Source organism: Excalfactoria chinensis, chromosome 2, assembly GCF_039878825.1.
Source record: "Excalfactoria chinensis isolate bCotChi1 chromosome 2, bCotChi1.hap2, whole genome shotgun sequence".
NCBI lineage: Eukaryota > Metazoa > Chordata > Aves > Galliformes > Phasianidae > Excalfactoria > Excalfactoria chinensis.
In genome coordinates, this window is record NC_092826.1 from 71270920 (window position 1) to 71297914 (window position 26995).

General features: G+C 35.5%; 1 protein-coding gene across 9 annotated transcripts in view; it reads right to left on the reverse strand.

Moving 5' to 3' along the window:
- CDH18 (cadherin 18) overlaps positions 1-26995 on the reverse strand; it is a 458142-nt gene that overhangs the window by 62006 nt on the left and 369141 nt on the right. For all 9 annotated transcript variants that reach the window (XM_072327840.1, XM_072327841.1, XM_072327833.1 and 6 more), the window contains exon 6: positions 3873-4040. In XM_072327840.1, coding sequence (XP_072183941.1) covers positions 3873-4040 — 168 coding nt within the window. The remainder of the gene's footprint in view (positions 1-3872; positions 4041-26995) is intronic.

Genomic DNA, 26995 nt, shown 5'->3' on the forward strand with positions numbered 1-26995 from the left:
CTGGACCATCTCCCCTATGAGGAGAGACTTAGGGAACTGGGTCTGTTTAGCCTTGAGAAAAGAAGGCTGAGAGGGGACTTGATCCAGGTTTATAAATACCTGAAGTGTGGGAGCTATAGTGGTGAGGCTGGTCTGTTTTCAGTAGTGCGTGGGGACAGGACTAGGGGAAATGGGCTGAAACTTCAGCATAGGAAGTTCCGCACGAATGTGCGCAAGAACTTCTTTACAGTGAGGGTGACGGAGCACTGGAACAGGCTGCCCAGGGAGGTGGTGGAGTCTCCTTCTCTGGAGATATTCAAGACCCGCCTGGACGCCTACCTGTGCGACGTGGTGTAGGGAGCCTGCTTTGGCAGGGGGGTTGGACTCGATGATCTCTATTGGTCCCTTCCAACCCCTATAATTCTGTGATTCTGTGATTCTGTGATTCTATGTCATAAAATGACATTTTTTAAAGAGGTAAAACAAATCTTGCATATACATAGTTTCATATTGTTTTTATATGTTGCTATAAAACAACAAGGCTTCAACAATCAAGCTTTATAAAAACTCTTTTCTTCATGAATCATAATTAAATTCCTCCTTATTCTAGAGGACAGAGTTAGACGTATAAAAGAAGTAAATCTACAGACAGGGAATTGGGAAGTCACTGCCTAGTAAAATTGGGCTTGAGACATAAAACGACAGATTTACTACACACTACCCGGACTGTAGTCATTAGCATCTGATGTACAAAACATGTCAGTGAAAGCATTTGCCAAGTATGATAATCTTGATGCAATCAAAATGTATTCATCCTAAACAAAGCAAAACATGTCTCATCTACTCATCCTAAGCAAGACCAGAGAGAATTAACAAAGCAAAAGTATACAGAAAATTCTTATGTACATCAAGCTTGATACAAATGTTTAATCAGCAGACGAACATTTATTAACAGATTACTGAAGTCAATGTATGACTATGAAATTAATACTTTCAACTACCAGCCAAATGGATCTATCAGTGCTGAAACTGACAAGAACTGAGTGATGCTGATTATTGAAAAGACCTTCCCATGCAGTGCATTGTCTGCCAGATTACATTATGTAGCTAGTTCATGTATAACTAAGACTCTGTAAAAAAAAGAAACTTGTGGTGATAAAGGAAAATAAATTAGAATTGTACAAGATGTAATAAGTAGTTCAAAAGCAAAATGCATCTGAAGATTCAGTTCATGATTCTGATGGATTCGCAACCCCTTGCCTACTTCTGACACATACCGCTGTGTTTTGCAAACAGAATTTTTCAGCCATGCATCTTATTTCAGAGATTATTATTACCATGTATTCACTTCTATTTCAGAACTGCAATCATCACGCTGATACATTTATGCAGAAAAGTTTCATAATCTTCTTCGTAGTCTTTTTGGTACTTTAGCACCTCCTCTAGTAATTTCTTTGAAAGAAAATTTTGAGCAAGTACAGAAAAAATACAGTAAATTCATATAAAGAGATATATGTATAATTTCTTTTTCAGGTTTTAATCAGTTTTTTTTGAAGAGTTTATTGACTAAGGACATATCTAGCGTAACTTAGTCCATATGCATGAACTCCTATCTACAGGCCAGAAAGATAGGCTGTTTAAATATATAATGTAAAGTATGGGCTGATTTTAGATCGTCAGTGCTTTGATTCATTATTACTAACATACAGCTACCATTCTTTTGCAATGGCTTTCAGCTACACAGTGAAAAGGCAATGTTAAAGTTGTGGCACACTAATTCTTCGTAAGGAAAGACAAATGTAACCAACAATACTTGTTCCAGGGTTAATATTTTCTGGTAAAAATGGTACGTTTTAAAACACAAGGCTTTTACCCTGCTGTATTAAATAATGATTTTAAATTAGAAATGAAATGATGCTTTGTAGTTTTTGAAAATATTTTACACAATTATTAGAGTCCCTTCAATTCTGTAGGAGGTAATGTAAAGATTTTATATTTCCTCAATTTGTTATAAAATACTAATACAAGTTAAGAAATATATATGCTGATGTACACTTCTGTGTCAGTCAGTCAGCTTGCCAAAAACTTCCACTCAAAATGAAAGGGACCAGACATAGGGATCCATTTCTTCCTGAATTTGCAGAAAAACTAAGACATTTTCTGTACTTCAACTGCTTTAATGTATTTGATCAAAGATATGGCTTTCCCTTTGCCTTTCCAAAAGTTTGGAATTATCAAATAGAGCACAGAGTGTAATGAAAAATTTGTAAAACCTAAAACCAAACACATTTTATTAAAGGTTGTTTTTAAAAGGTTTGTGTGTCTGCATTTGTAAGGCACCAAAAAAACACGCTTTTCTACAATATTTTTAATGAGCCTTCTTATTGCTTGACCAGATTTTACATATTGTGTACTGCCAGGAAGCTTTGTTTTTCCCTGGAGCATTGTGATCTGTACTATTGTTTATGAATCTCCTCGTTCAAATAGCTTAATGTATTTCCCAGTGGATGCACCTATAGCTACTAGTCCATTATGTTCTACAAGGGCTCATGCAACGTCTGAATCCAGATTACAAGATCCTTACTGGCCTTGAGCCAGTCGGCAAAAGGAGTAGGTTTTGCTATGCAGTTTCATTCCAGAAGATTTTCAAATAAATTGTCAAATGAATTCTGAGTACTTATAGGGCTCCAGCTGTTGTGTCAGATCAATGTACACAAAAATGAGCTTCCTGTTAGTGGTATCATAGCTGGCAGTTGCTGAACAAGACTGTCTCTTTTCCACTTGCTCATCCTGTCAGGGCATCCCCTAGCCATTTTGCCTTCAGTTCAGAGCAAGGCTTTTGGTATCAGGCTCTCTCTCTAATTTTATTTGATTCATTAGCCCCAGTTCCAATTATATTGTATTATATGGTGTTATCTTCCATCCTGATGTAATATTTAGTAATTAGCTTTCTTCCTCAGATCATTGCCACTGTTCTGTTTTTAGGCCCATATTTTTCCCTTTCCCCTTTCCCAGGGCATGGGTTTGTGGGTCCCCTGCTCCATTATTCACAGAACCAGGCCAAACCAGCCCATAAACCATCGACCCACCCCCCCACACACACCCCTTTTTATTTTTGGAGGGGTAGTGGGGGGAAAAGGGGGGCAGTGGGACTGTGGGTCTACTGGCCCCCTCATGAACACAGATAGAACTGGAAATAACTCTGTGACAAGTGGTCACACAAAGACTTTCTAACAAGATTATTCTGGCTTACAATTTTACATACATAAATGTGAGAACATTCAGTTTGACGTCAACCAATGATGATGACCAATCATTTAACTAGGAGAAAGGCAGACTTCACTGCAGTTCAACAATTGTAAACAGCTTAGGTTTTGATCGCCTGCAGTGTAAAAAGTGATCTTAAAATTTTGCAAGAGTTTAGAGGAAGAAACAGAAGAAGACAACTGGTAAATGTGTATTGGAAGTAGCCAAATGCAAATTTGAACTTTGAATGTGTTACTTTTTGTTTTTCTGAACCATGGAACAACATAATTCACCTGCGGGATCAAAATTATGTGGTTATTGCACTATACACATTCTAAAAGGAGTGGAGAACAACCCACATGTGACATGAGTATTTACTTATCATCCATCTCTCTCTTACTCAGCGTTTAATTGGAATAAATCTTCATTGGTTTCAGTATTTTGGTTGTTTCATACATGTGCTTCATAGAAAAACATGACAAAATTGAAAAAAAAAAATTAGAGAAGCAATATTGGTGAAATCAAACAATTCCTCAATTGCCTTCTCTCCCTGAATTTGAATTTTGATTGATTCCACTAATAGCTTTATACTTCACTGGCAATCATCATGATTTTCAAAACATAATATATACTGAAATTGTACATACTCTGAGGAAACCTGGGTGGATTGTCGTTGACATCAGTGAGTGTGATATTGACTGTTGTTGACCCCGACAGCCCTCCAACCTGCCCAGCCATATCTTTGGCTTGAATGACAACGGAATAATGCTCTCTGGCTTCCCTGTCCATGTTATGCAAGGCAGTCCTGATGACTCCTGTGGTGGAAAGAAAACAAAGGAAAGAAAGAAAGAAATATGAGGATTAGCTTGTTCTAGCAAAGGGAAATGCTAAGCACAACTGTTCTTTTCAGTAAAGGTGGAAGAATAGAAGGTTTTTCTGGAAACATAGGGCTTTTCTATAATCCAAATAAGCTGGGTTTAGCTGATATTCATGGTTAAAAGCCAACTGGTTGTCTCCTGTGTACAAACAAATAATAGATAATGGATTATATACACAGATGTATGAGAGTGCTTTACTGTCTCTTTTTAGAGCAAAAATGTCAGATGCTTGCCAGTCGACTTGCTTGCGACTGTGAAAGAAAACACAAAACCTACATAGGTTGCTCTGAAAGAAATGCCTCCTATTTGTTTCTATGGAAACTACAACAAAAAGCACAGGAACTCCATCTAACAGTACAAACTCACAACTACAGAACACTGTTTTCGAAGACAGTTATAACCACTAGCTATGCATTTTTGCCAGCAATGAACAAGAAACTGGATGCTGTACTGATAAAAATCTGCTTGAGCAGTGGTGACCTACTGTTACTTTTGTTGTCACTACTGAAATGCAGCGCCCAGAGCTGGGGTGTCAACATAATAAAATAGCAGTCATTACATTCAGGGCAGCCCTCATATGTAAGAACAACTATATTAGTAAATTAATAAATAATGATTCCAGCATTGCTAAAATGCACTATCTCAGCTACTACAACTGTTTAAATATATATTTAATAGAACTATTAATGAGAATTCATACCTAAGTGGAGAAGCCAGAGATAATTTTTGTTTTTAATAAAAGTCAATTTCAGAATAAAGCCACTAACCTTTTAAAACTACCCCAAACATGTACTTCCTTATTTACACTTATCAATCATGCACACTTTTCTTCATATATGCAAATTATGTATCAATTCTATGAGAAGTGAAAGATAAGTTTTTACTGTTTCCACTTCTGTACAGAGATAACTAAAACCAAGTAAAACTAAATTCCATTTATCTTTATGCATTACAACCAGGAATTTATCTTAACATTTAGCCAATCATACATGCACAAGGAAAAATTATTATAAAGGAGTAACAGTCAGCCCTGTAAGTTCAGATCCAGTGTTGGTATGTCTTTCATTCATGATGATGTCTGTAAATGGTAATTTATTTGATCATAGGCTGGCATAAAGTTCATAGAAATGTTAAGTGCTGCAACATGGGAGGAATGAGACCAGGCACAACCAGTCTGTGCTGTGGACAGATGAGCTGGAAAGATTGGTGAAAATGCAATTGAAAAAAAAAAAAAAAGCAGTTGTAAGAAACTTCAGGTTTCTGAAGTACACAATAGCTGCTGATTACTTTAACTTCCTCCTAGAGGAATGAAGGAAGAGAAATAGAAAAAGAAAAAAAAGAAAAAAAAAGAAAAAAAAAAAGTAGAACTAATGGCTGAGATAAAACAGAACTGAACAAACAAATAAAAGTAATAATAATAGTAATGATAATAGTATATTTATATATTGCTTTCCTGGCCAACTCCCCTCCATTTTATATTTTTTCACTGCCACAGGCCTTTTAAATTCAAATACAGCCTGAATCTTTGTCTCATATTTGTCAGGCACTACTGCTACCTTGTTACCTGGCTACTTATCAGCTGTATTTCCAGTATTTATTCACCTTATTAAAAAAGGAAAGCAAGAATAAAAAAGTAAGATATATTAATCGTTATAAAAACTCCACCATACTGTTTCTGATATTAAGGAAAGTGTTATAACAGTTAGGTTTAAAACTGTATACAACATGTGGAAGTTTAGACCTTGGAGCAGAGCTGCAGGCACAGCTCTGGATCACTGGACTGCTTAGTCTAGTCATACCAAATTCCACCTTAAATTACGTGAGATGTGTTTTCCCACATGGAAGGCTACTCCTGAACACACTTTTTCTTCAAACTTGTCTAAAGTTATGCACCTCTAAATCATAGTAATTTTTTTATAATTTCTAGTCTTGAACTGTCCATTTCCCAATTCGAGTTTATCGTTCTTGATCATTAATGGCCAGATACTTGCCTGCATTCCAGTTCAGATTTTCTAACCACAGTTACCAATTACAGCTTATACTTTCATAGTGTGATGTCAAGCTCTTAAAAAAAGATTCAAGTGTGCTATTCTGGATATCTCCTTTTCTTTCCTTTTACCCAACACATATGGATTTGAGAAAGAACAGAAAATATTTTTAGTTTGGCAAGTTTTATTTCCTTCTCTGATCATACTCTCCAAATTTATTTTTTATAGTCTACCACAGATATCAACACATTTTAAGTCGAATGCAAACAACTATTAAGACAATGTCTGCCACGAACAAGTGTCTAATTGTGCAGTTATCGAAGTATTTAACTACATTCTTACCTGATAGTGTGATGTACTTGAAGCAAATTAACTTATTTCTTATATGTAAGAACTTACTTTAGATTCAGTAACCAATATACAATTTTAGTCAGCTTTCTCTTACAGCCTACTCCTGGAAGACGTGTGAATGGGACCTTCCCAGAATATATGATGGTTCATTTTAACATTCTTAGCTCAAAGGTTTTCTACCTAGTGGGGAAAAAAAAAAAAAAAAAAAAAAAAAAAAAAAAAAAAAAAAAAAAAAAAAAAAGAAAAAAAGCTTCAATGACAATCTGATTTGTTATGGGCTAGTTAGTCTTTTGCATGGAAAATATCCACCCTGCTGTTGTATCCTGCTAATCAGAGATTTTCTGAAGGGTCAATAGGTCTCACTAGATCTCTTACACTCTAGTATCTTATTTGTGTGTCTTGTCATAAACACAACCACTAAACTGATTTTGTAACTTTTACTAATTACTGAGGAAAGAAAACTGCCACAGATGGCAACTTCATTGGTATTATGTTTATATTTCGAACAAAAATATCTATTTTTATGTCTGTGTTGCTTTAGGATATGTAGTTAGCTTTTTTATTTTAACTTAATGTTCTGAATACATTATACATACTAACATACATTACAAAATCTAGTACTATTCTACCTTGAAAGAAGTTGACATATCCATTTTGTGAGAATGAAGCAGGACTTCTGTGGCTTTTAGCTTTCAATTTATTATTAGTGGTTGGAATCTTTTTATAAATCTTAATGAGTAACAGCCTGAATTTAGAAAATTAAAAAAATAAAATAAAATTCTGACAAAGCCTCCCAAATTAAAGGACTGGAAGAGATCTTCACTGATTGAGCAGAAAACACACCAATTTATGCGGCAATTGCAAGGATGCCAAATGAAATCATAGCATCTTCCACTGTTTTCATAATGAAAAACATAACTGAACAAATTAAATTAAGGATATGCTGCCATACTGCCTGCCAACAACAGAGAAGCAACACAGATCTGCCACATAAAATTGCTGCAAATCAAAGGAATATATATTACAGAAATACCATAGCAACTGGCTACTGTATTTGAGCAGGAAGCTGTCATTCTTTCTCTTATCCATAGTTAAAGCATATGTATATAGCTTCCAAATGTGTCAGTTCTGTTCAATTAAAATTGTTCGTACTTTCTGAAAAAAGGTAAATTTTTCTCAGCATCTTGTAAACTGGTTGAATCAGGACACTACCAATAGGTATGTTTCTCCACTGAAATGATGTACACGTTCCATTGACTTCAGAGCACTGCTACTTCCAAATCACTGGCCTTTAGAAAGGTATTTACTGGATTTAGCAGCACTAGATTGCTGGTTTATACCACTCTGATTGTGGTTATTCCTACAAACATTATCTCTTCCCTTTGGCCCAGAAACCTGCCTTAAAATTATCAGCTAATACAGCATAGACATAAAACCAACATTCTGGTGCAAATCTCAGTATCTAATAACATAAAAGATCAGCCCGCTGCACTGACATTTCTATGCTGCTTTCATACTCAAATTCTTTCATCAAACATAAGCCTGCTGTGACTCTACATGGCTATAAACATGGCTGAACGGCAAAAACACAGGTCTCTATGCCTGAGGACCTCTGAAGAGTAAACTTGAGTTTATAGCACAACTCCAGTGGTAGCTGGTAGGTTGTCTGGCAGTAACTTGAAGTATGGCACATAATTTTTTATTTTTATTTTTTCTATGTGTCTCTTTCTAACAAGAGAGGGTTAATCACAACAAGTAAAATGGATCTATGCTGTAGACCAACGAAGCTAGAAATGATTTTTAATACAAAAATGAAGGTGGAACAGAATGATATGCTTCTACCATAACAATGATACAGTAAAATATTGACTCATTAGCTTTAGTTGGGCACAGTATGTCATGCAGCATCATTTCTGTAAATATTTCCTAGTTCAAGGGAACATTTTGTAACCATCAACACAAAACAAGCATGAGCTGAACTATACAAGTGCTGATGGCCTTGCTTTTCCAAAAATATTTTCAAATTCCCTAAGACAAAACAACAAATCAGTAGCGGGGCAGTCATACAGTCAACACTTGGGCAGTCCCTAGTGACAGGACAAGAGGGAGTACCCCCAGGTTGCACCAGGGGAAGTTCGAGTTGGATACTAGGAAAACTTCTCTGAAAGAGCAGTCAGGTACTGGAATGCGCTCTACAGGGATGTGGCTGAGTCACCATCTCTGAAGATGTTCAAGAAACATACAGATATGGTACTAAGGAACATGGTTTAGTGGGCAACATTGGTGGTAGGTGGATGGTTGGACTAGATTCTTTCCCAACCTTAATGGTTCTACGATGATATATATATGAAATTTTGCTTTTCTAATTTTTTGCAATATGTTAAAAAATCAATTTAAGAATTGTACTATGATGTAGACTTTATTTATTTATTTATTGCCTAATAGTGCAATAGTAATTCATTGTGAACTGCTTTATTCTTATTTTATGATGTGGTTCTCCTGGATACATTTCTACCTAACTCACTTCTATTATAAATCCTGGGCCCCAAATTGTAGGACTTCACATTTATTGAATTGAGTAGCACAGTCTATCAAGTAATCCAGGTTATTCCACCAGGAGGTGCTGTTTTCATCTGTGTTCAACATTCTGTCCACTTTGTGTCATCCAAAACATTTACCAGCAATACGTTTACACTTACTTCTAAACCATAATGACGTTGAATAGATTTGTTCTTACACTCATGCGTTAAACCTCTGGTGGTACCTCTTTCTTTTCTTTCTAGATGATCCTGTCTTGATGACAACTTTTTGCTACCTCCCAAGTAGCCAGCTTGTAGCCAGTTAATGTGTGCTTTGTTGCTACTATTCATTGCTATGTATTTTACTAGAATGCCACGTAACTCACCATTTCATGAAACAGTGTAATTGGGTTTCACTTGGTCTTTTTATGGAAAACATATTGAAAGGCATAATTACAATTTTTAAAAAAATATTTCCTCAACTATCTCATTTTTAATTTATTTTGTATACATTTGTCAGCCTAATGTTACAGATTATCCTTAACTTGTCCTTTCAGAAAATTGACACACATTTACATTCTGAAAATATTCTGGTATTTCTCTAGTAATACAGGATTTATTTAAAATGAGGATTGTCATGATCAAAACAGCATTAGCAAGGTGTTCAATCAGTGAAGAATTTATCTGAGACTGTTTCTCGGAAAATACTTTTCCCCAAGCAGATGTGACACAGCATTCTTCATAGATACTATTAAGACTGGATGGTATGATAAGCAAATAATTGCTTCTTTCCAAATACCGCATAGATCTAATTTCTGTAGCATTCTAACTATTTTCTTTATTTTCATCCATTTTTGTTCATGTTGTTGTTATGTTCCATTTTTTTCTCCTCCCTTCTTGCTTGAAAAATTCTACTAAACCTATTTAAAGTGTCACCTTGTATTTCATGGATTTTTGGCTTTCAAACTCTTTAGCTTTCTTTATGTTATCAACTTGGCAATTGATAATTGCCATGTAGATGATCTGCAAGTAATGCATCCTATTTATTCCCATGGAAACCACAACAAAGAGCACAACAATTCCATTGAACAGAGCAAATTCTCTGCTATAAAATTCTGTTTTTCAACATAGTCATCACCACTAGCTATGCATTTTTGCCAGCAAATCAACAAGAGCCTGTATGCTGCACTGGTAAAAATCTGCTCAAGCAGAAGTGACCCACTGTTGTTGTTGTCACTGCTAAAATACACCACCTGGTGCCTCAGTGTGTTCACTGTGTGGTCTCCTTCAGTGTTCAGAAGCATTGATGAATGTCAATGGCAGCAATTTTTTCCACAGGTAGGAATTCAGTGACAAACCTTTGCTCCATATGTTCTCCCATGACAGACATCACTCCATCAGATTACCCCTCTGCTGCCATCTGTCACATGGCAACAAAATGGAATGGAATATTGGTGGGAAGTTTTGACTTCTGCCATACCATCAACATCTGTCTCTGACATCACGGGCCAACAGAATAAATAGAAGGCATCACTTCTGGAGCAGATGTCTTACAAGAGGGTAAGTAGGTGATTTTGCATTGACTAATGTATTTTCCTTGGGACTGAATTAGTGGTTCATTCATTGCTCTGAAGAAACATATGCTTAGAAGCAAATAGGACTCAGTGGTCATTTATCCAACTTTAAGAATATAGCAGTCAGATTTTGATGTGTTCCTGTTAAAGGAAGGATTATGCCTTAGGTAAAGCAGCCCAAGGCAAGGCTAACATTCCTGTTTTTCTGAAAATGAAGTTTTGCATATTTGGATTCCTTGACAATTCAGTTAAAAATTTATTCAAAATCAAAGATGAAACTGTACTCTGAGGGGATGGGGGGGGGGGGGGGGGGGTTGGAAGGGGGGAAGAACATAATGAAAAAAAGAAATGAGAAAGATGATTGCTGAAAGCCCTTAGCTAGTGAATCCTAGTGAATACTGTCTGTCTAATGGAATACTTACATTATTATGCTCAAGATAACTATGTATTTATGTAATATATCTAGATACAGATATACAAAACTAACAGATTACTTTAATGTTGTTTAGTTATTTAAACTTTCACCATTGCAGACTACTTGTCATGTAGACAAGCATAAGGATCAAGCAAATGATGTGTACATGAACATAAGGAAAGGGGAAAAAAAACACTGGGAAGAGGGAAATTATTCATTAAGGGTGATTTTTTCACAATGTGAACTTGGGGTTGCATTTAATCCTTAAACGACATTATGACACTTGAGAAGAACAAAACAATTAAGTAGAAAGGGGATGCTTCAGTAACCCCTGAACACAGCAGATGGGAATTAAGTACCAGAATCCTCTGAAAGGAAATCCCATTTGACAAGAAAGAGCTTAGAACTATCTGAAGACTGATTGCTTATATTCAGCTTTGAAATACCCTTCTCTTAAAACAGAAATAGTATTTGCTCCTAGTATCAAACACTGCTTTTTGTAATGTCACATGCCTACATATCCAACCACATGAAAATCTTTTTAATTTGTAATTTGAATGAAATGACAAAATAACAGACAGCTCAAGGTTGAAGTCACTAACATTTCACTCATAATCCACAGCTCATCCATAATAGAATGGAAAGCTGACTGAATCACAGACATTACTTTGCATTCCTCATCTATTATTATTAAATTAGACTTCCATGCAAACTTAACTTTTTGTCTTTAATAAGCACATGAGAATGTATCTAAATAATTTGAGATAATTAACATAGCTGTCCATGATGTTGAATAATATCGTGGTTTCTTTTCAAGTGAGTCACCTTGATAGAGACAAGAAGACAGGGATTATTAGCCTGACAAAAAAAAGCTTTCAAATAAGGTCAAAATAGTGTCCAGCTAATTAAAACCTGAATGCAGCCACACAATCTTGGAAAGATTCCACATTTGAACAAAATTTCATATGCTGACTAGTTTAATTACAATTGACAGACAGTGTCTAGACTTACAGTTCATCTTGTCTGTTAGTAAAAGAGCTTGCTTAATCAATAGACCAAGCTTTTACATGGTTGTGCTTTCTTCTACCCGTGACACCTACTCATGACGTATCCACGAGTGTGTCACTTAACCTCAATGCATCACTATGTAACACATTAAGGACCATATATCAATTTAGCTTAATCTATATGTAATTGGCATAAAGTACTTAGATTTCGACTTTAGTCAGCATTTAAGTATGCTTATTTATAATTTTCAAGTGCAAATGAAATACAATGAAACTGATGTCAATATGGAAATATAAAATGTTTTTCATGTATAACCTAGGTACTTGAATAACAATGAAACTAATACTGCAGAATGTGTTGTGATTGTGGACAAGCAAGCTAATGACCATTGGAAGTAAAAGCACCAAATTTAACCATCAGTAAAATACAATCAGCAAAAATTCTTCACTTTAGAAATGGCGTAGTAGCAAATTTAGTACAACTGAATGCAACCATCTATACATTAGTAAGTACATATGAGTGAAAATGATCACATATAAGATTAATAGGTTTGTTTGAAGGAAGAACCTTAGATTGTATTTATTTTGTATTTTCTGGGAGAAAAAACCAAACAAACAAACAAAAAAACACCTTTTAACTAAATCATATATATATATATATATATATATATATATATATATAAATTCTCTGAAAGCTTACTGCTTACAACGAAGTTCCAATCCAGTAAAAAAAATGTTTAAACTACATATAAGAAGAGATGTCTAAGAAATTTAATCTGAGTAAACAGAATGCTGACTTAAGAACAACAGTAGTTCAAAATAGATACTTTTGAATGCTGAAAATGTGTAAACACAGCACATTTTCACAACTTTGTTCTGTACATATAAAATATGATCATTTCATATGTACAAAATTTAAAGATATCCTATATTAAAACGTCTAATATACATGCTCACAAATGTTATTTCCTGTCTCAGACCTAACACTCATAAAACCTCTATCCATTAGGTGATACAAAGGGTAGTTATTCACTTCTGCTGAGATTCAGCTGGGATCCATTGATCTGAGAGTTAATATTGATTTGGTCAGAGTAAAGATAAATCTCTACCAAGAGGCATCATAAATCACATAGTTGGCTGAGAACAGAAGTCAGTGTAGTTCCATTGCTATGGGTGCACTGTTATCAAGAAAATAACTACTGAATTAGAGAAGCATTATAGTATATTGAAAAGAAACACCCTCACACTAAAGTAAACTGAAAAAGTACCAAAATAGTCACACAAAATATAAAATATGATTGCTCCATGACAACACACAGTTTTAAAAAGTTGTTTCACTTTTTGATTTGACTGAATACATTATTCTGCAAGGTGATCACTCTTTGCCTGAATATTAGTATGGAAAACACTTTTATGTTAAAACTGAAGCTTGCCTGCATTTGAAATGATTCTGCAATCAGATACAGCACAAATCTGAAAATACAAAAGCCTTCCCTTAAAAATTCTTACTGAATACTAATACTTCTGGGAATAACTCTGTACATAGTTTTCAGCCTTGGAATACCCAGGAGTTTTTTTGGAGGTCCCATTTACAATAAGGAAAGTAACTTTATTAAGCAAGTCACAAGTACCACAGTTTTATGCAAAATTATTAATGGTGAGTGCTGGAAAATAAATAAATACAAATTAAAAAATAAAAAATCAAAAAATCAAAAGATCACCTTTCCTCTTCCTGACTGCCATTCTCATCTGCAGAAAATTATAATAGCCTTTTTGCTATACCTCCAGGTTTCCATTCTTTGAGAATATAGCCTATCAACTTTAAAACTTGATTTACTTGATCAATCAGCAACCAGTTCCATAAACTGCACCAATCTACACAACCCCATTCAGATGAACACAATTTGTGTATGGTTGCATAACATAAATATACCTTTTAAAGCTCAATGTAGATAAATTAAAATACACGCATTCAATTAAAATTTAAGGAAGCCAGTGTAGCTGGTATGGCTCTTTTAAGTGCTTCTTACTTTTGTACAGTTTGATAGTGTTTCACAGCATTACATTACAATATTTCAAACATGCACTGAGCCAACATTAGCTGTTTAAATATTCGACAAAATGTAGTCTAGATCAAAGATAAAGATGTGACATTCAAATTTTTTAGAGACAAATATTTGGAAACGTGAAAAAAATAACAACTGGTGCACATTTCCACTGACCTCCTGAAAATAAGATTTTCCTAGGATTGATACCTTGAATGAGTTTATTTGTCTGTGTAATTTATTTGTGATGTATACAGGGAAGAAAACAGATCAGCAGCAGTGTTATAATTAGAGCTTTTTTCCTTCTCTAGAACTACATGCTGTGCAAATGTTTACCTCAGGCAGGTAACAGAAAGGGGGATGTTAATATTATCTAACTGCTCCTTTTGCAAGAAATGATTTCCTAAAATCATATCTGTTTATTCAATTTCTTGTTAAATAATCCACTGTACAACACAGAGAAAAGATAATAGGAATAAACATTGACCATTTGGTAGAAATCAAGGATTGCTTACCAAATGTGTGTTCTAAGTACTGATGGGAGTTAATGTGACAAAATAAAACAGATTCAGAGAAGACTACCAGTTTTCACTCCATATATTATTCACTACATTACTTTAATCAGAAGAAACATACTATTTTCCTGGTGTTCTCTTTGTGTATGCTTGCAGAGGAAGACTTCTTCTAAACCTCACCTACAATAGCAAGCATTTCTATTTATATTTAACTCAGTTCTCCAGAGTAAGCTGAGACAATATGAAACAGCGTGTCTAAAGCAATTTAAATGTACCTACATATATGATAACTGATATGTAAATAAATGTTTTAAAAAGAGCATTTCATCTCATGTACCAACTTAGAACCTATAAAAATCACTGGGATCAGGTCAGCCATAGTAAAGCCTAATTCAAGTAGACAGGAGCTTTCCTTGTGCAGAAAATGCAGCAATTATGGTTTGCCATGTTTGGAACAGTAAAGTGTTTTTCCTGTCTGCTCTTCTTAAGATCTCCTTAAAGTACATATATATAATGAAGATGGGCAGGAGCTCACATTGTTGATCTCAATCTGGTGTAAATCCAGACACTTCAAATAAAGGTAATGAATCAATTTATCTTTTATTTTTAGTCTAAAAAGCTTCTTACCATGATTAGGGCTAAGTTGTCAATACAGTACTCTAGATGATGAATTCTCATTCCTCAGCTATTAATAGCTTTCACCAACATGAGCTCCTCTTGCTGCTTTTATGAGAACGCTCCTGAAAATCTGGCCAAATTTTTTTTTTTTTTTTTTTTTTTTTTTAATACCATTATATTCATACCATTATGTCTTTGCATACCTATTTGGGTCATTACCTTTCTCTTAGGAAATTCAATTAATTTCTCTACCCTTCTAATCACAATCATATATTTTCTTTCATGTTTATATTTTAGGCCATTTTACCATTTTGTGTTATCAGAGAGAAACCAGTTCATCAGTAAGACCTGGTATCTGCTACAGACACAAACTGGTTCCTGAATACACATTGTGCACTAATTATCAAAAGAGACTTATAAAAACAATGTATTTCTGCTGATTAAGTGCATGTTTTGAGAAAAGCTGTAAGTAAACCAACACTGGGAATGTAACTGGAAGAAAGCTCAAGTACTATAAATTATCCTGAACAGAGACAACTGAAAAGGTTTAAGTGGGGAAACATCAGTGAAGTAGAATTTATTTCCTGGATGCAGTATAGTTATTTGCAGCAAAGTTAGTTGCTGTAACATTCAGGAAAGTGAAAATTCAAATGGACCATACATATTTTAAGTATTTCAGATTTGAATAAGTGACATCTACAGTCTGCTGCATTTGAAGAGTTTTGCTGTCTATGTCAGAAAACTTAGCTACCAATATATAATAGTCCAAAAAAGGGAATGGTGCACAGTGGCTGCTCCAGCTCTAGGAGAGGTTTACCATTTTCATCCACAATATCTTCTTAGTTTAAGACTAATAGTACACTTGCAAAAGCCACTTTTACCAAGGAACATTTTCCTATACCTAGGACAATTGTCAGCTTGACCTCAGAGTACACAGTATCCTAATAAACCCTTTTTAATACTTTCCAAACTTAGAAAGAAGTAGTATTCTGAATGTTAAAGTCCAAACAGTAAAACTCAAAACATATTTTGACATACATACAACTTTTGCACTTTGATCTATTACCGTTATACAATATCACTTAGATTGTTTATGAACTATGTTGCAAAAACCATTTACAAAAAGACTAGAGAACAGACTTTTATAACCCTTTCTAGAAGATATCATTTATCAAATGGAAAATGGCACACAAATCCTCAGAATCTTAAGAAAATTTAATGGGATACACATATATAGTTTGCAAAGGACACAGCTATATCACTCTGCTTTGAATGAATTAATATATTTTTCAAGAAGAATTTTCTCAAAGCTGTCTCCAAGCATTAGATCTTTTATTTTTGGTCTCACCACTCTGAACAAAGAAGCAAATACTTGCAAAATAGTTTTCCTTACACAGTAGCAAGACAATGTAGATGAAACTAGTAATTTTTGTGCATAAATGTCTGAAAACAATCATTTAAAAACATGGCCTCAAAATAAGTGTGCCCACTTATATCTGAGAAATCATACCTAATACTAGGCAATTGTATTTCAAAATACTGACTTCACCATTAGTCCCCTGTATCTAAAAGACTGATCTTCAACAGAATACAAGGCACAGACTTAAAGATTCTGTTTTACTGCATAAGGCAGGGAAAGTTATTATCTTTGATAAATATTACTTTCGAAAATGGACTAACTTGAGGTTCCATCATTTATTACTCCGTAGCTTGAATGACGTTAACAATTAGTACCATATGAAACTCTTATTAACTATATTTACAATGCGTGACAGCATGATTAATATTACATAAATAGCTGGAATACACTTACTACCATAGTCCAAGCAGTCCAGTGATGGCCATCATCTTCTCACTTAATGTCATGTGAAAATCATTAACTTGGACTACTCCTATCCTGGAGAGTGACTGTGTGCCCACAACACCTAGTCAGGTGTCTAGTGCATAGCACTAGATGAATAGACTACAGTCCTCCCAGTTCCACATAAATGTTCCTGGAAACTTTTTAAAGAACTATTTCAAGCAAAGAATAGAAGACGTTTGCTTACGGCAGTCCCACACAAATACTACAACATTGTGAATTCTGCTGTAAAGATGAATTTTTCATATTCTACTGTGAGGCTCCTGTTATTATAAAGGGATATAAAAAGAGCGACTTGACAAATCTGGGCATTTTTCATTAAATTCATATTCAGAAATGGTACTAAGAGCATCTTTAAGATTAGAGACCTGTTTACTGTGTGTAATATTTAAAGGGACACAAATAGCAAACAGTGAGAAAATACACAGAAAACTGAACCTCATCTCAAACTTCAAATAGATTAGATTTTTCTCCATTTGCATGCCATATTTAAAAGGCTGAATTCCAGATCTTTATTTTATTCTCTTCATGTATAGTGATCAACAAGTTAGAGCTTCGGCTCTCCACATTATAATACAGAGGACTTAAAAGTAGAGCATTTTCTAATTAACCCACGGAAGCACAGATGTCAGTTTCCCACTAAATAAATAAATAAATAAATACAAATCTAGTTATTCTACTTGCAAAAACTTTCAGTTTTGTCTTCAGAAATGTTTCAGGGTCCTGCTGAATCATTACATAGTTTTCCAGCTTTTCCTCTCCTGCCAGCCATGCTCTGTCTTTCTAGCTATATGCCTATGTAGAACACCATTATGTGAAGATTACCTGCCTCTAAACACTGCACACCAGGATGCCTGTAGTCTCTGACATTAAATACAAATTTCTTATGCAAAAGCATGCCAATCCTACAGTTTATCAGAGTGTGTCCACTCAGAGGACAAACATGATTCCCAGCAGTTGAACACCAGAAGAAAGCCCCCAGTGTGAAATATAACAAATAATTTAGATCACTTAATAAGAGTCTTAACCTGCATTTTGTGTTTTATTATTTTAAATGTCTTCATCACTAATTGCCTTAAATGGCTAGGAAAACATCAGCGATTGTGGTAGTGATGCTGCTTGACAGGGACTGGTATAGCAATGCATACACTAGATAGTATAGAATGCAAATGCTGCATATTTGAAAACAGAACGTAAGCTGATCTCCACTTGGCAAGTCCTCCATTGGAAAGAGACTTCATAGGACATATCATAGAATTGTGTATTTACAGTGTGTCAGTGACTTCCATTTTATTTTATCTTTTTTTATTATTATTATTTTTTAACTACTAGCCCTGAAATCATAAGCTACGCAACAATGTTTTTAACGAGCACTACACTTCCTGTGGAGGAAATTTGTCTATTTTTAATGATGCAAACAATATATTATTTTAGTATGCCTGTACTTTAATGGACAGTATGAATCAAATGACATTGCCTGGTGTGCCAGGAGTGCTTATACGAATACCAAAGAAATTTTGTTTCACTGTCTTTCAGCTTTGCTCTGAGCAATTATAAGTAATAAAGGGTCATCAGTGAACAGCACGTTCAAGAACACAGCAAGACTCATGAAATACATTGATTCTGAAATACTTCATTACAGATATTTCTTCATAAAAACCCTCCTACTTAGATTACACTGCATCGTGCTGAAGATGCTTCACAGAAACAAAGGACAAAGATAGTTTACAGAAGCAAATATGCGGAGGCTGCTAAAAGAATGTGGATGGCAACAAGCTGGGATTAGGACAATATGGAGGGTGAAGGATATAAAGATAAGTGTACTGAGAACAGCTCAAGGACATTTAGTGAGTAAGTGCTAAGATGTCTACAAGGCAAGTTAGAACTGCTTTGGGGGCTACTCCTCTCACAGGGTCAGAAGTTTACAGCAAGGAAGACTACTAGGCTTTGTGAAGAAGACTTTCATCCCCCGACCACCAGGAGGGTACCCCCACTGTTCACAACATGTGCAAGGGGGAGGAACTTCATGTTAAGGGATTCTCAGAAATACAATGAATATATACAAGAACTCCAGGATAATCACTGATTATGTATTAGTTCTGCGTATATCTGTACCAAGCTTTTGCCCTACGGTGTGCAAGTTAGGAGGAGCAATCCCCCTTGGACCTGGTGTATGCACAACGCTGAAATAAACATACCTGCTCTATATCTCTCAGGCTATAGAGTTTGATTTCCACACGTCAATGTTATGAATATTTTTGCACTGTTAAAAAGGACCACTGGGTATATTGGTTACACACTGTGGGGCTGGAGTTCAAGGAGCATAAAAAAAAACCAGTGCTCTCACACACAGGGTTTAAATTTTGTGTGGTCCTGTGTGGAGCTAGAAATTGTACACAATCACCCTTGAAGACCCCTTCCAACTCAGAATATTCTATGATTTCATGTCTTCTGGAGAAAAAAAAAAACAACAAAAAGGTTTCATCCATATTGTGAGCTAAGGAGTGAGCATTCTATACTATGTTCTTTACTATGAGAGTGGTGAAGTGCTAGAACAGGCTGCCCAGAGAAGTTGTAGATGGCCTGTCCCTGGAGGTGTTCGAGGCCAGGTTGGACAGGGCCCTGGTCAATATGGCCTAGTAAATGGGGAGGTTGGTGACCCTGCCTGGCAGGAGGGCTGGAGATTCATGATCCTTGTCCCTTCCAACATGGTCCATTCTGATTCTATAAAAATAAAAACCACTGTGGCAGCAATGAAAATAATGTGGTTTCTAGTATTCCTGTAATACACACTGACCATATGGAATTATTCTTTCACACCTAGATGAACATAATCTATCAGAATATTAGTTTCAAACATCAAGTCTTTCTGACAGAAATGGATCTACCCAAGTACAAAGTAAAAGAATCAGAGAGAAACAAGGCAGGAGGACCTGTGTCTTCCTGTCCTGTAAAGGATAAACTACTTTTGAAACACTCTTGACACACGTTTGCCTACCATATTTTAAAGCTAACTAAGAAAGCTGGCATTTCTTAATGAGACAATCTATTCTTGTCCTTTAATAATCCTTTTACAGTTTTCCTTAATGTATAGCCTGAATCTTTCTAGTTACAGTACAAATTCATAAATTGGCTTTTTTGCCTATTATTTCCTTAAAACTTAATTTCAAGGAAATACAAATGGGTAGACTGCACATTATTGTTTTTTTGTTTTGTTTTGTTTTGGTTAGGCAACAACTCAGTTAGTATTTTTATACTCACAATCCACCAGACAAGTATCTTAAAAATAAATTTGTACACAAACAGGCTACAAAAAGACAGTACTATCCCCCTTTCTTCATTTTAAATGTTTCTAATGTCAATAAAGGCTAACTTGCTTTATTTATTTATTTATTCATTCATTTATTTAGCACTATGCCAGCTTTAACTATATTTCATGCTTTTCTCAGTGGTGGCAACTGACAAGAGTTAACTGTACCACAAACTACATTCTAACATAAAGCTATTGAGCAACACTGAAATCATTTTCCAGGCCATTAGGTGCATTCCCCAACTAAAAGACCGATATGTTGATAATAGAATAGAGATAATTCAAACGAGTGCAGGTGCAAACCTGTAAAATGACAGAACACTGCAAGGATAATGGATTTTCAGCCACCACTTATAATCCTCTTCTTGAATGCTATGTTTGTGTTTTGTAAATTTCTCCAGTGCAACTGGCACATTATTGCCCCACAGTAAGAGCACTCAGAGAAACAAAAGAGTGAAACCAAATTCTGGGTGAAAAACTCAATTTCACAAAGAATTCTGGAGGGAATAGAGGAGGAGTCACAACATCTTTCAGAGCCAAATGATACGGTTTCTCTGGTATAAACAATATGACTGTGTTTACATGAATAAGGAACTCTCAACTAGAAATTACATTCATTTGTTTCTCGAGCAGTTGTGGCCTTGTGCCATTATATCTATTCAACCATGCAGTGATTCAAAACACGTAAAGGAAATAAAATTTCTTGACACATACTTATGAAAAAGGAAGCAGTAGAACTCAACTATGGTTACATCCAAAATGAATAGCAGGAAATCCCCAAATCCTTAACTCTTCTGATGCATTTTCATTAAGAACTGACTATTCAGCTCTTTAAAATCTATGATTGTTCCAAATTACTCAACACATTCACAATTTCTATGCAAAAATACTATAATGGTTATTTTGCAATAGATACTATGGCAACTGAAATGGCAGTGTTATGCAGAAACCTTACATTCAAACTTCCAAAACAACCCCTCCAATGCATAAATGTTAAAAGTTAAAGTTTTGAATTACTGTAACCAGAATATGCTTGTTTGATAGCACATATATTTCCACTGCATTATACAACTTTTTTTTACAAGAAACACAGCTAAACAATTCAATGAAAGAACCGAGCTAGGTGCCAGTTGACTGCTGAATTTCCTATACTAATCTCATACCCATCACACCATTTTTACTACTCTTCCTAAGCCTCACATTTAAATCATAGGTAATCCTGAAGCACAGCAGTACCTCTTTACAATTTCTGAACAGTCTTCCATACTCAGAAGTTTTGTCCTATGTGCAGGTATTCCATACTTACTAAAGGAAAGATAATCTAGTTACAGTAGAAAAGACTAAAAGCACTAACCAAACAAAAAAACCTACAATATACAGAACAGAATGCCCCCCAATTCACAGTTCATGCTGTGAACTGGAAACCTACCACTGCCTGACTTAAAACTGAAGACATTTAAATTGCAAACATTTATTACTTAGTTTGCTCTAAAAGTAGTACCTCCTATTTATTTCCATGGAAACTACAAATGCTACAAAGAACACAGTAACACTACTTGATAGAGCAAATTCTCAGCTTCAAAATACCGTTTTTCAGCATAGTCATTACTATTAGCTATGCATTTTCACTAGCAATGAATAAGAGCCTGTGTGCCATACTCATAAAAGCCCGCAGCAGTGCAGGTGAACAGTTGTTTCACTGATGCTACGACAGCATTGTTGATAGGAAAAATGTTGCCCACACAGTCCATATTTCACCAATTCAAACAGATGACTCCAAATTGATTCATATGGTATGGTGGGAGTAGTAAGTAACACAGTCCAGCAAAGATTGGCAATGTGCTTTATGGTCTTTAAACTGGTATAGGGCTTAGCATTATCTTGTCACAAGAGAATGTCTTCCTCTCTGGCATGACTCAAAGTGTGAGCCTTTAGCTTAGACAGTGTCATGACACCAAGCTGAGTGGTGCAGTCAACATGCAAGAGAGAATGGGTGCCTTCCAGAGGGATCTGGACAGGCTTGAGAGATGAGTTCATGCCAGCCTCATGAAGTTCAACAAGCCCAAGTGCAAGGTTGGGACAATCTCAAGCACAGATACAATTTGGGTGGAGAATGGCTTGAAAGCAGCCCTGAGAAGAAGAATTTGGGAGTGTCTGTTATGAGCCAGAAGTGTGCTCTTGCAGACCAAAAGGCCAACTGTATTCTGGGTTGCATCAAGACAAGTGTGACCAGCAGGTCAAGGGAGGTGATTCTGCCCCTCTACTCTCCTCCTGTAAAACACCATTTGGAGTACCGCATCCAGTTCTGGGGTCCAGAACACAAGAAGGACACTGAGCTATTGGAACAGGTCCAGAAGAGGGCCACAAAGATGATCAGAGGGCTGGAGCACCACCCCTGCAAGAACAAGCTGAGAGAGCTAGGGCTCTCCAGCCTGGAGACGGTTCTGGGAAAAACTTCCAGTACCTGAAGGAAAGCCGAGGAGGAATTTTTTATAAGTATATGTAGTGACAGGACAAGGAGAATTGGTTTAAAACTGGAAGAGGGTTTGACTAGATATCAGAAAAAAATCTTTACTGCATGGGTGGTGAGACACTGGAACAGGTCAAACAGCCCAAACCATTCTATAATTCTATGACAGAGTCAGAGCTGATGGTTTGTCTGGGATGATGCAGAAAGATTACACCTTTCCTATCCCAAAAGACAGTCCACATCATGTTACCCACTGAGTGCTGCATCTTGAACCCTTCATCAATGAGGAATTCACAGGATGCCCTTCCACAGACTGCTGTTTTGACTCCAGTTCATAGTGGTGATGGCATGTCTCATCACTGGTAATGATATGATTCAGAAAACCGTCACCTTCAGCTCTGTATTGGTTCAATAGATCCTGACAAATTTGCACATGCTGTTCTTTCGGTTCATGTAAGCACTCAAGGGACTGACCTGGCACAAACTCTGCAAAATTACAACACTGCCACCATTGTTTCCAGTGCATCAAATCCAGTAATAAGCTCCATACAGAGATGCCTGGTTGTATTTCCCCAATTTGTGCAGAAGAGCTGGTTGAAACATTTTCGTGGTGTGATAGCGATGCACAGCAATCTGGAATGTGGCTTGCCTTCAGTGTTACTGTTACCACTGTTGAAACACACCACCCATCACCTCACTGTGCTCACAATAGCTATTTGGTCTGCATGGAGGAATTCAGTTCTACACTTTCTGCTTCTTATGCACTTCCACATCAGATGCCATTTGTCAGACTGCCCCTCTGCTGCCATCTGTCACACAGCAACAAATGGAATGTAATAAGATATTGGTGAGATGATTCACCCTCTACTGTCATACCACCAACATCTGCTCCTGACATTGCGTGACAACATAATAAAATAGGAGGCATTACTTTTGTAGCAACCCTTCACTCTGACCAGGCCAAAAGCATGTAAAACACCGCAAAAATATTCAGAAACTAAATTAAGCAGTGAATACACTCATTTTGATCAGAAAAAATATCCTCCTACTATACAGTTTTTAATTTGTGTGCTCATATATCATTCACCAGGCATTTACTCTTTCTGAAAAATCAGGAAACCAGGAGAATGTGAAAGACGGATGAATAAATTTGAAGAAATGTATTTAAAATCTCCATATAAGTCAAGTAGGAAAGAAGTGGGAAGCACAGTTAGACAGGCAGGGGACATTGCACACTGAATTGGCATTATACATGTCTGAGGGTTTCTCTTTCTCGAACAACTCATCTACAAGATGTTTCAAAATACTGACTGAGGGAACAGTGTAAAACTAAATGGAAATAAACAAATAAACAAACAAACACCCCAGCAACAAAATGAGATTCTGCAGTCCTTTGCTTTATATAGAATGTACTGCCATATTATGTCTGATAAGAAATAATTAAAAGGAAAGGGCAGTTTTAACTTGGTTTTCCTTTACAATTCCCATTGAAGTTTTATGCTTATCTTTATACAAATGTTTAGGAACTGTGAATCAAATAATTCTAATGTTGTTATAATGTGATGGTAAAGAGCACAGTGAATACATTACCTAAATATATGCTTTTTAAGTCATAGGCCTGTATTGGCAACAGTCCATTACAAATCTCACTTTTTTGGCTAAAACGTGTAATTCTTCAGCATCACATAACTCTGGATTTTACTTGTACAAGAGGTTCTTGTTAGTTTCACAAGTAATTATTTGGAATTTAAACAGCTGTCCACGTTATATCTGTCAGTAGCTTTTCACAATTATGCCATAGTTCTCCTTTAAGAAATGTGAAATTAATTGCAGTTCCTTAAAATACAATTAAAAAACACAAATGGAATTGTCATTTGTTCTGTCTGGTTCAGAAGAAAAAAATACATATTTTTTTCCCAGACAGAGAGAAGATTCCATCTCCTTTCTTCTGCAAACCTTCAAATTTATTCTCAGCTGTGGAAATACGCTGTCATCATATTATTAGCTAGACAGTTGTGAAAACAGATGTATAGACAAACCGTAACACTATTTACAATTACAATTAGTTTTTTTAATCATTTCTTTAGTTACTGGTAGTATTATTTCACGCATGCTGAAAGGACATGGTAAAACAAAACCCTGACTGTGACTCTTGACACCTCTGGCAGATCTCAAGTATATTTTGGAATTGCTTTTCTTTGTCTTGAAAACCTTGAACTAGCAAAATAACCCCATTTGAAGTTACAGTGAAAGCAAAACAACCTCAAGAATATTTATGAAAAAATATTCTGGAGATGAGCAATATTGAAGTTTCTCTTACTAAAGCTCAATCCATTTAATTTGATATTTCTACATCTTGACTTTATAAGAAAAATATGCATGTGTGTAACTAAAATGCCCAAGTATTGAAGTTTCCTTCTGTAAGTGAATGCTGGAAGCTTTACAGTTTTTACTACTGTTCAGTCACCATGTCTGTCTTTCAGGTTGGCAGCCTAGAAGGTGGCAGATTAAATTCATATTGTTTATTTTTTGTTAAAAGCCTCTGATAGCACAGCCTTTGAAGTCAAACTTCCCTCTTGAGTCTTGTCCTGAGATGCTATATAAAATTACACTTTATAGGTCATAACTAAATCTACTTTAAGCAAGTGATTTTATCTATACTGCCACATCAACACAGATTTATGAAATTCACCCTTCTATGGCTTCCATTTCTCCTTTCCTTTCTCAGTCTTACAATTATAATCTTTTTTTTTTTTTTTTTTTTTTTTTTTTATGTTCCACAGGTAGTTTACATCTTAAAAAAACTTTCCCTAACAGTGGAATTGTCCTGTTTGCCAGTTTTGCCAAGCTTTTAACCCTTTTGGTGAAGTAATAGGAACGAGTTGCTACGAAGTGTTTTCTTCCTAGAGACATCTAGGAAGATAGAAGACTTTCAGTGGAATACACAATGTTGGAGAAATATCAATATATAACCAGATTTTAGTTCTGCAGCTGTAGCTTATAATCATCTTTCATAACAAACACACTTTAAAATCAGTGGTCCATGAATACACTAAATCAGTTAAAAGGAAAGCTTGTGCAACAACCTCAATGATTCTATAGGGAAAAAAATCCAGTTCAAAAACATAGGTCTACAAGTATATAAATGTGGAACAAAAGAAACAAAACAAAATAAACAAACAACAAAAAAATAAAAAATAAATCAAGGATTCCATGAGCTCACTGCAGAACTACTCAAGAAGTACATTACCAATATAGAATAAGTCTTCCCTGATCAACTTAACTACAGTCTGTGGAAATTAAACTACGTCCAAGTTTGAAGCAGGAAGTAAGAGACTTGCAAAGCCATCAGACTGTGTTGATTATTCTGTAGTGCAGTGGTAACTTTCAGCAACATCTGGTATTATTTCTATATATTTCTATACGTAGTTGGTAGAAACTATCAGAGTATTTTTAAATAGTAATTGCCTCATGTTAATTAATGGCACCTGAAGGAATACTAACAGAAATTAACATATTCTCCATTTCTCATGAGAATCAATGTCTACAGAACATGCTCTTTTTTCTTTCAATATAGGGACAGGGACAAAGGGACTGTATGAGCTGGCTAAAGGTCAGAAAACACTGAAAGAAAAAATGTTCTTTTGAACCAGCTGGAAGGCAACAACTGCGGGTTCCTCAAGGACAGGGTCACAGCAATGTCCTTGGTATAGTGTAGCTGCATGTTTGTAAGAGAAGAGAAGGAATAAGGACTCACTACAGGAATTCTCTTCATTTCTCACTACAATGCAAGTTTATGAGACTGAATTCGTGAGCAAGAAAAATTCAATATTTGTTTCCATGATATATTACATGCTAAGCAGATATTGCATCTTGTGTGAGTTATTACAAGCATTATTTGCAAAAAAATATTTAACAGGCGCATCGTGCTAATACCTGATAAACAATGCTTACATAAATGCTAAACATAGAGCAAATTACTTATAATTTGCTAATACCTAGTTTCCTAATATCCTTTAACAATGAAGAACAATATATATATATATATATATAGAGAGAGAGAGAGAGAGAGAGAAGAACAATATATATATACATATATATATATATGTTGTTCTAGTTATTGTATATATATTTTATATCACTCATCTACAGTCTGCTTTTCCTCCTTGGGCACAAATGCACTTAATCTAAAATCAAGTAAGCTAAACAAAGGCAGACA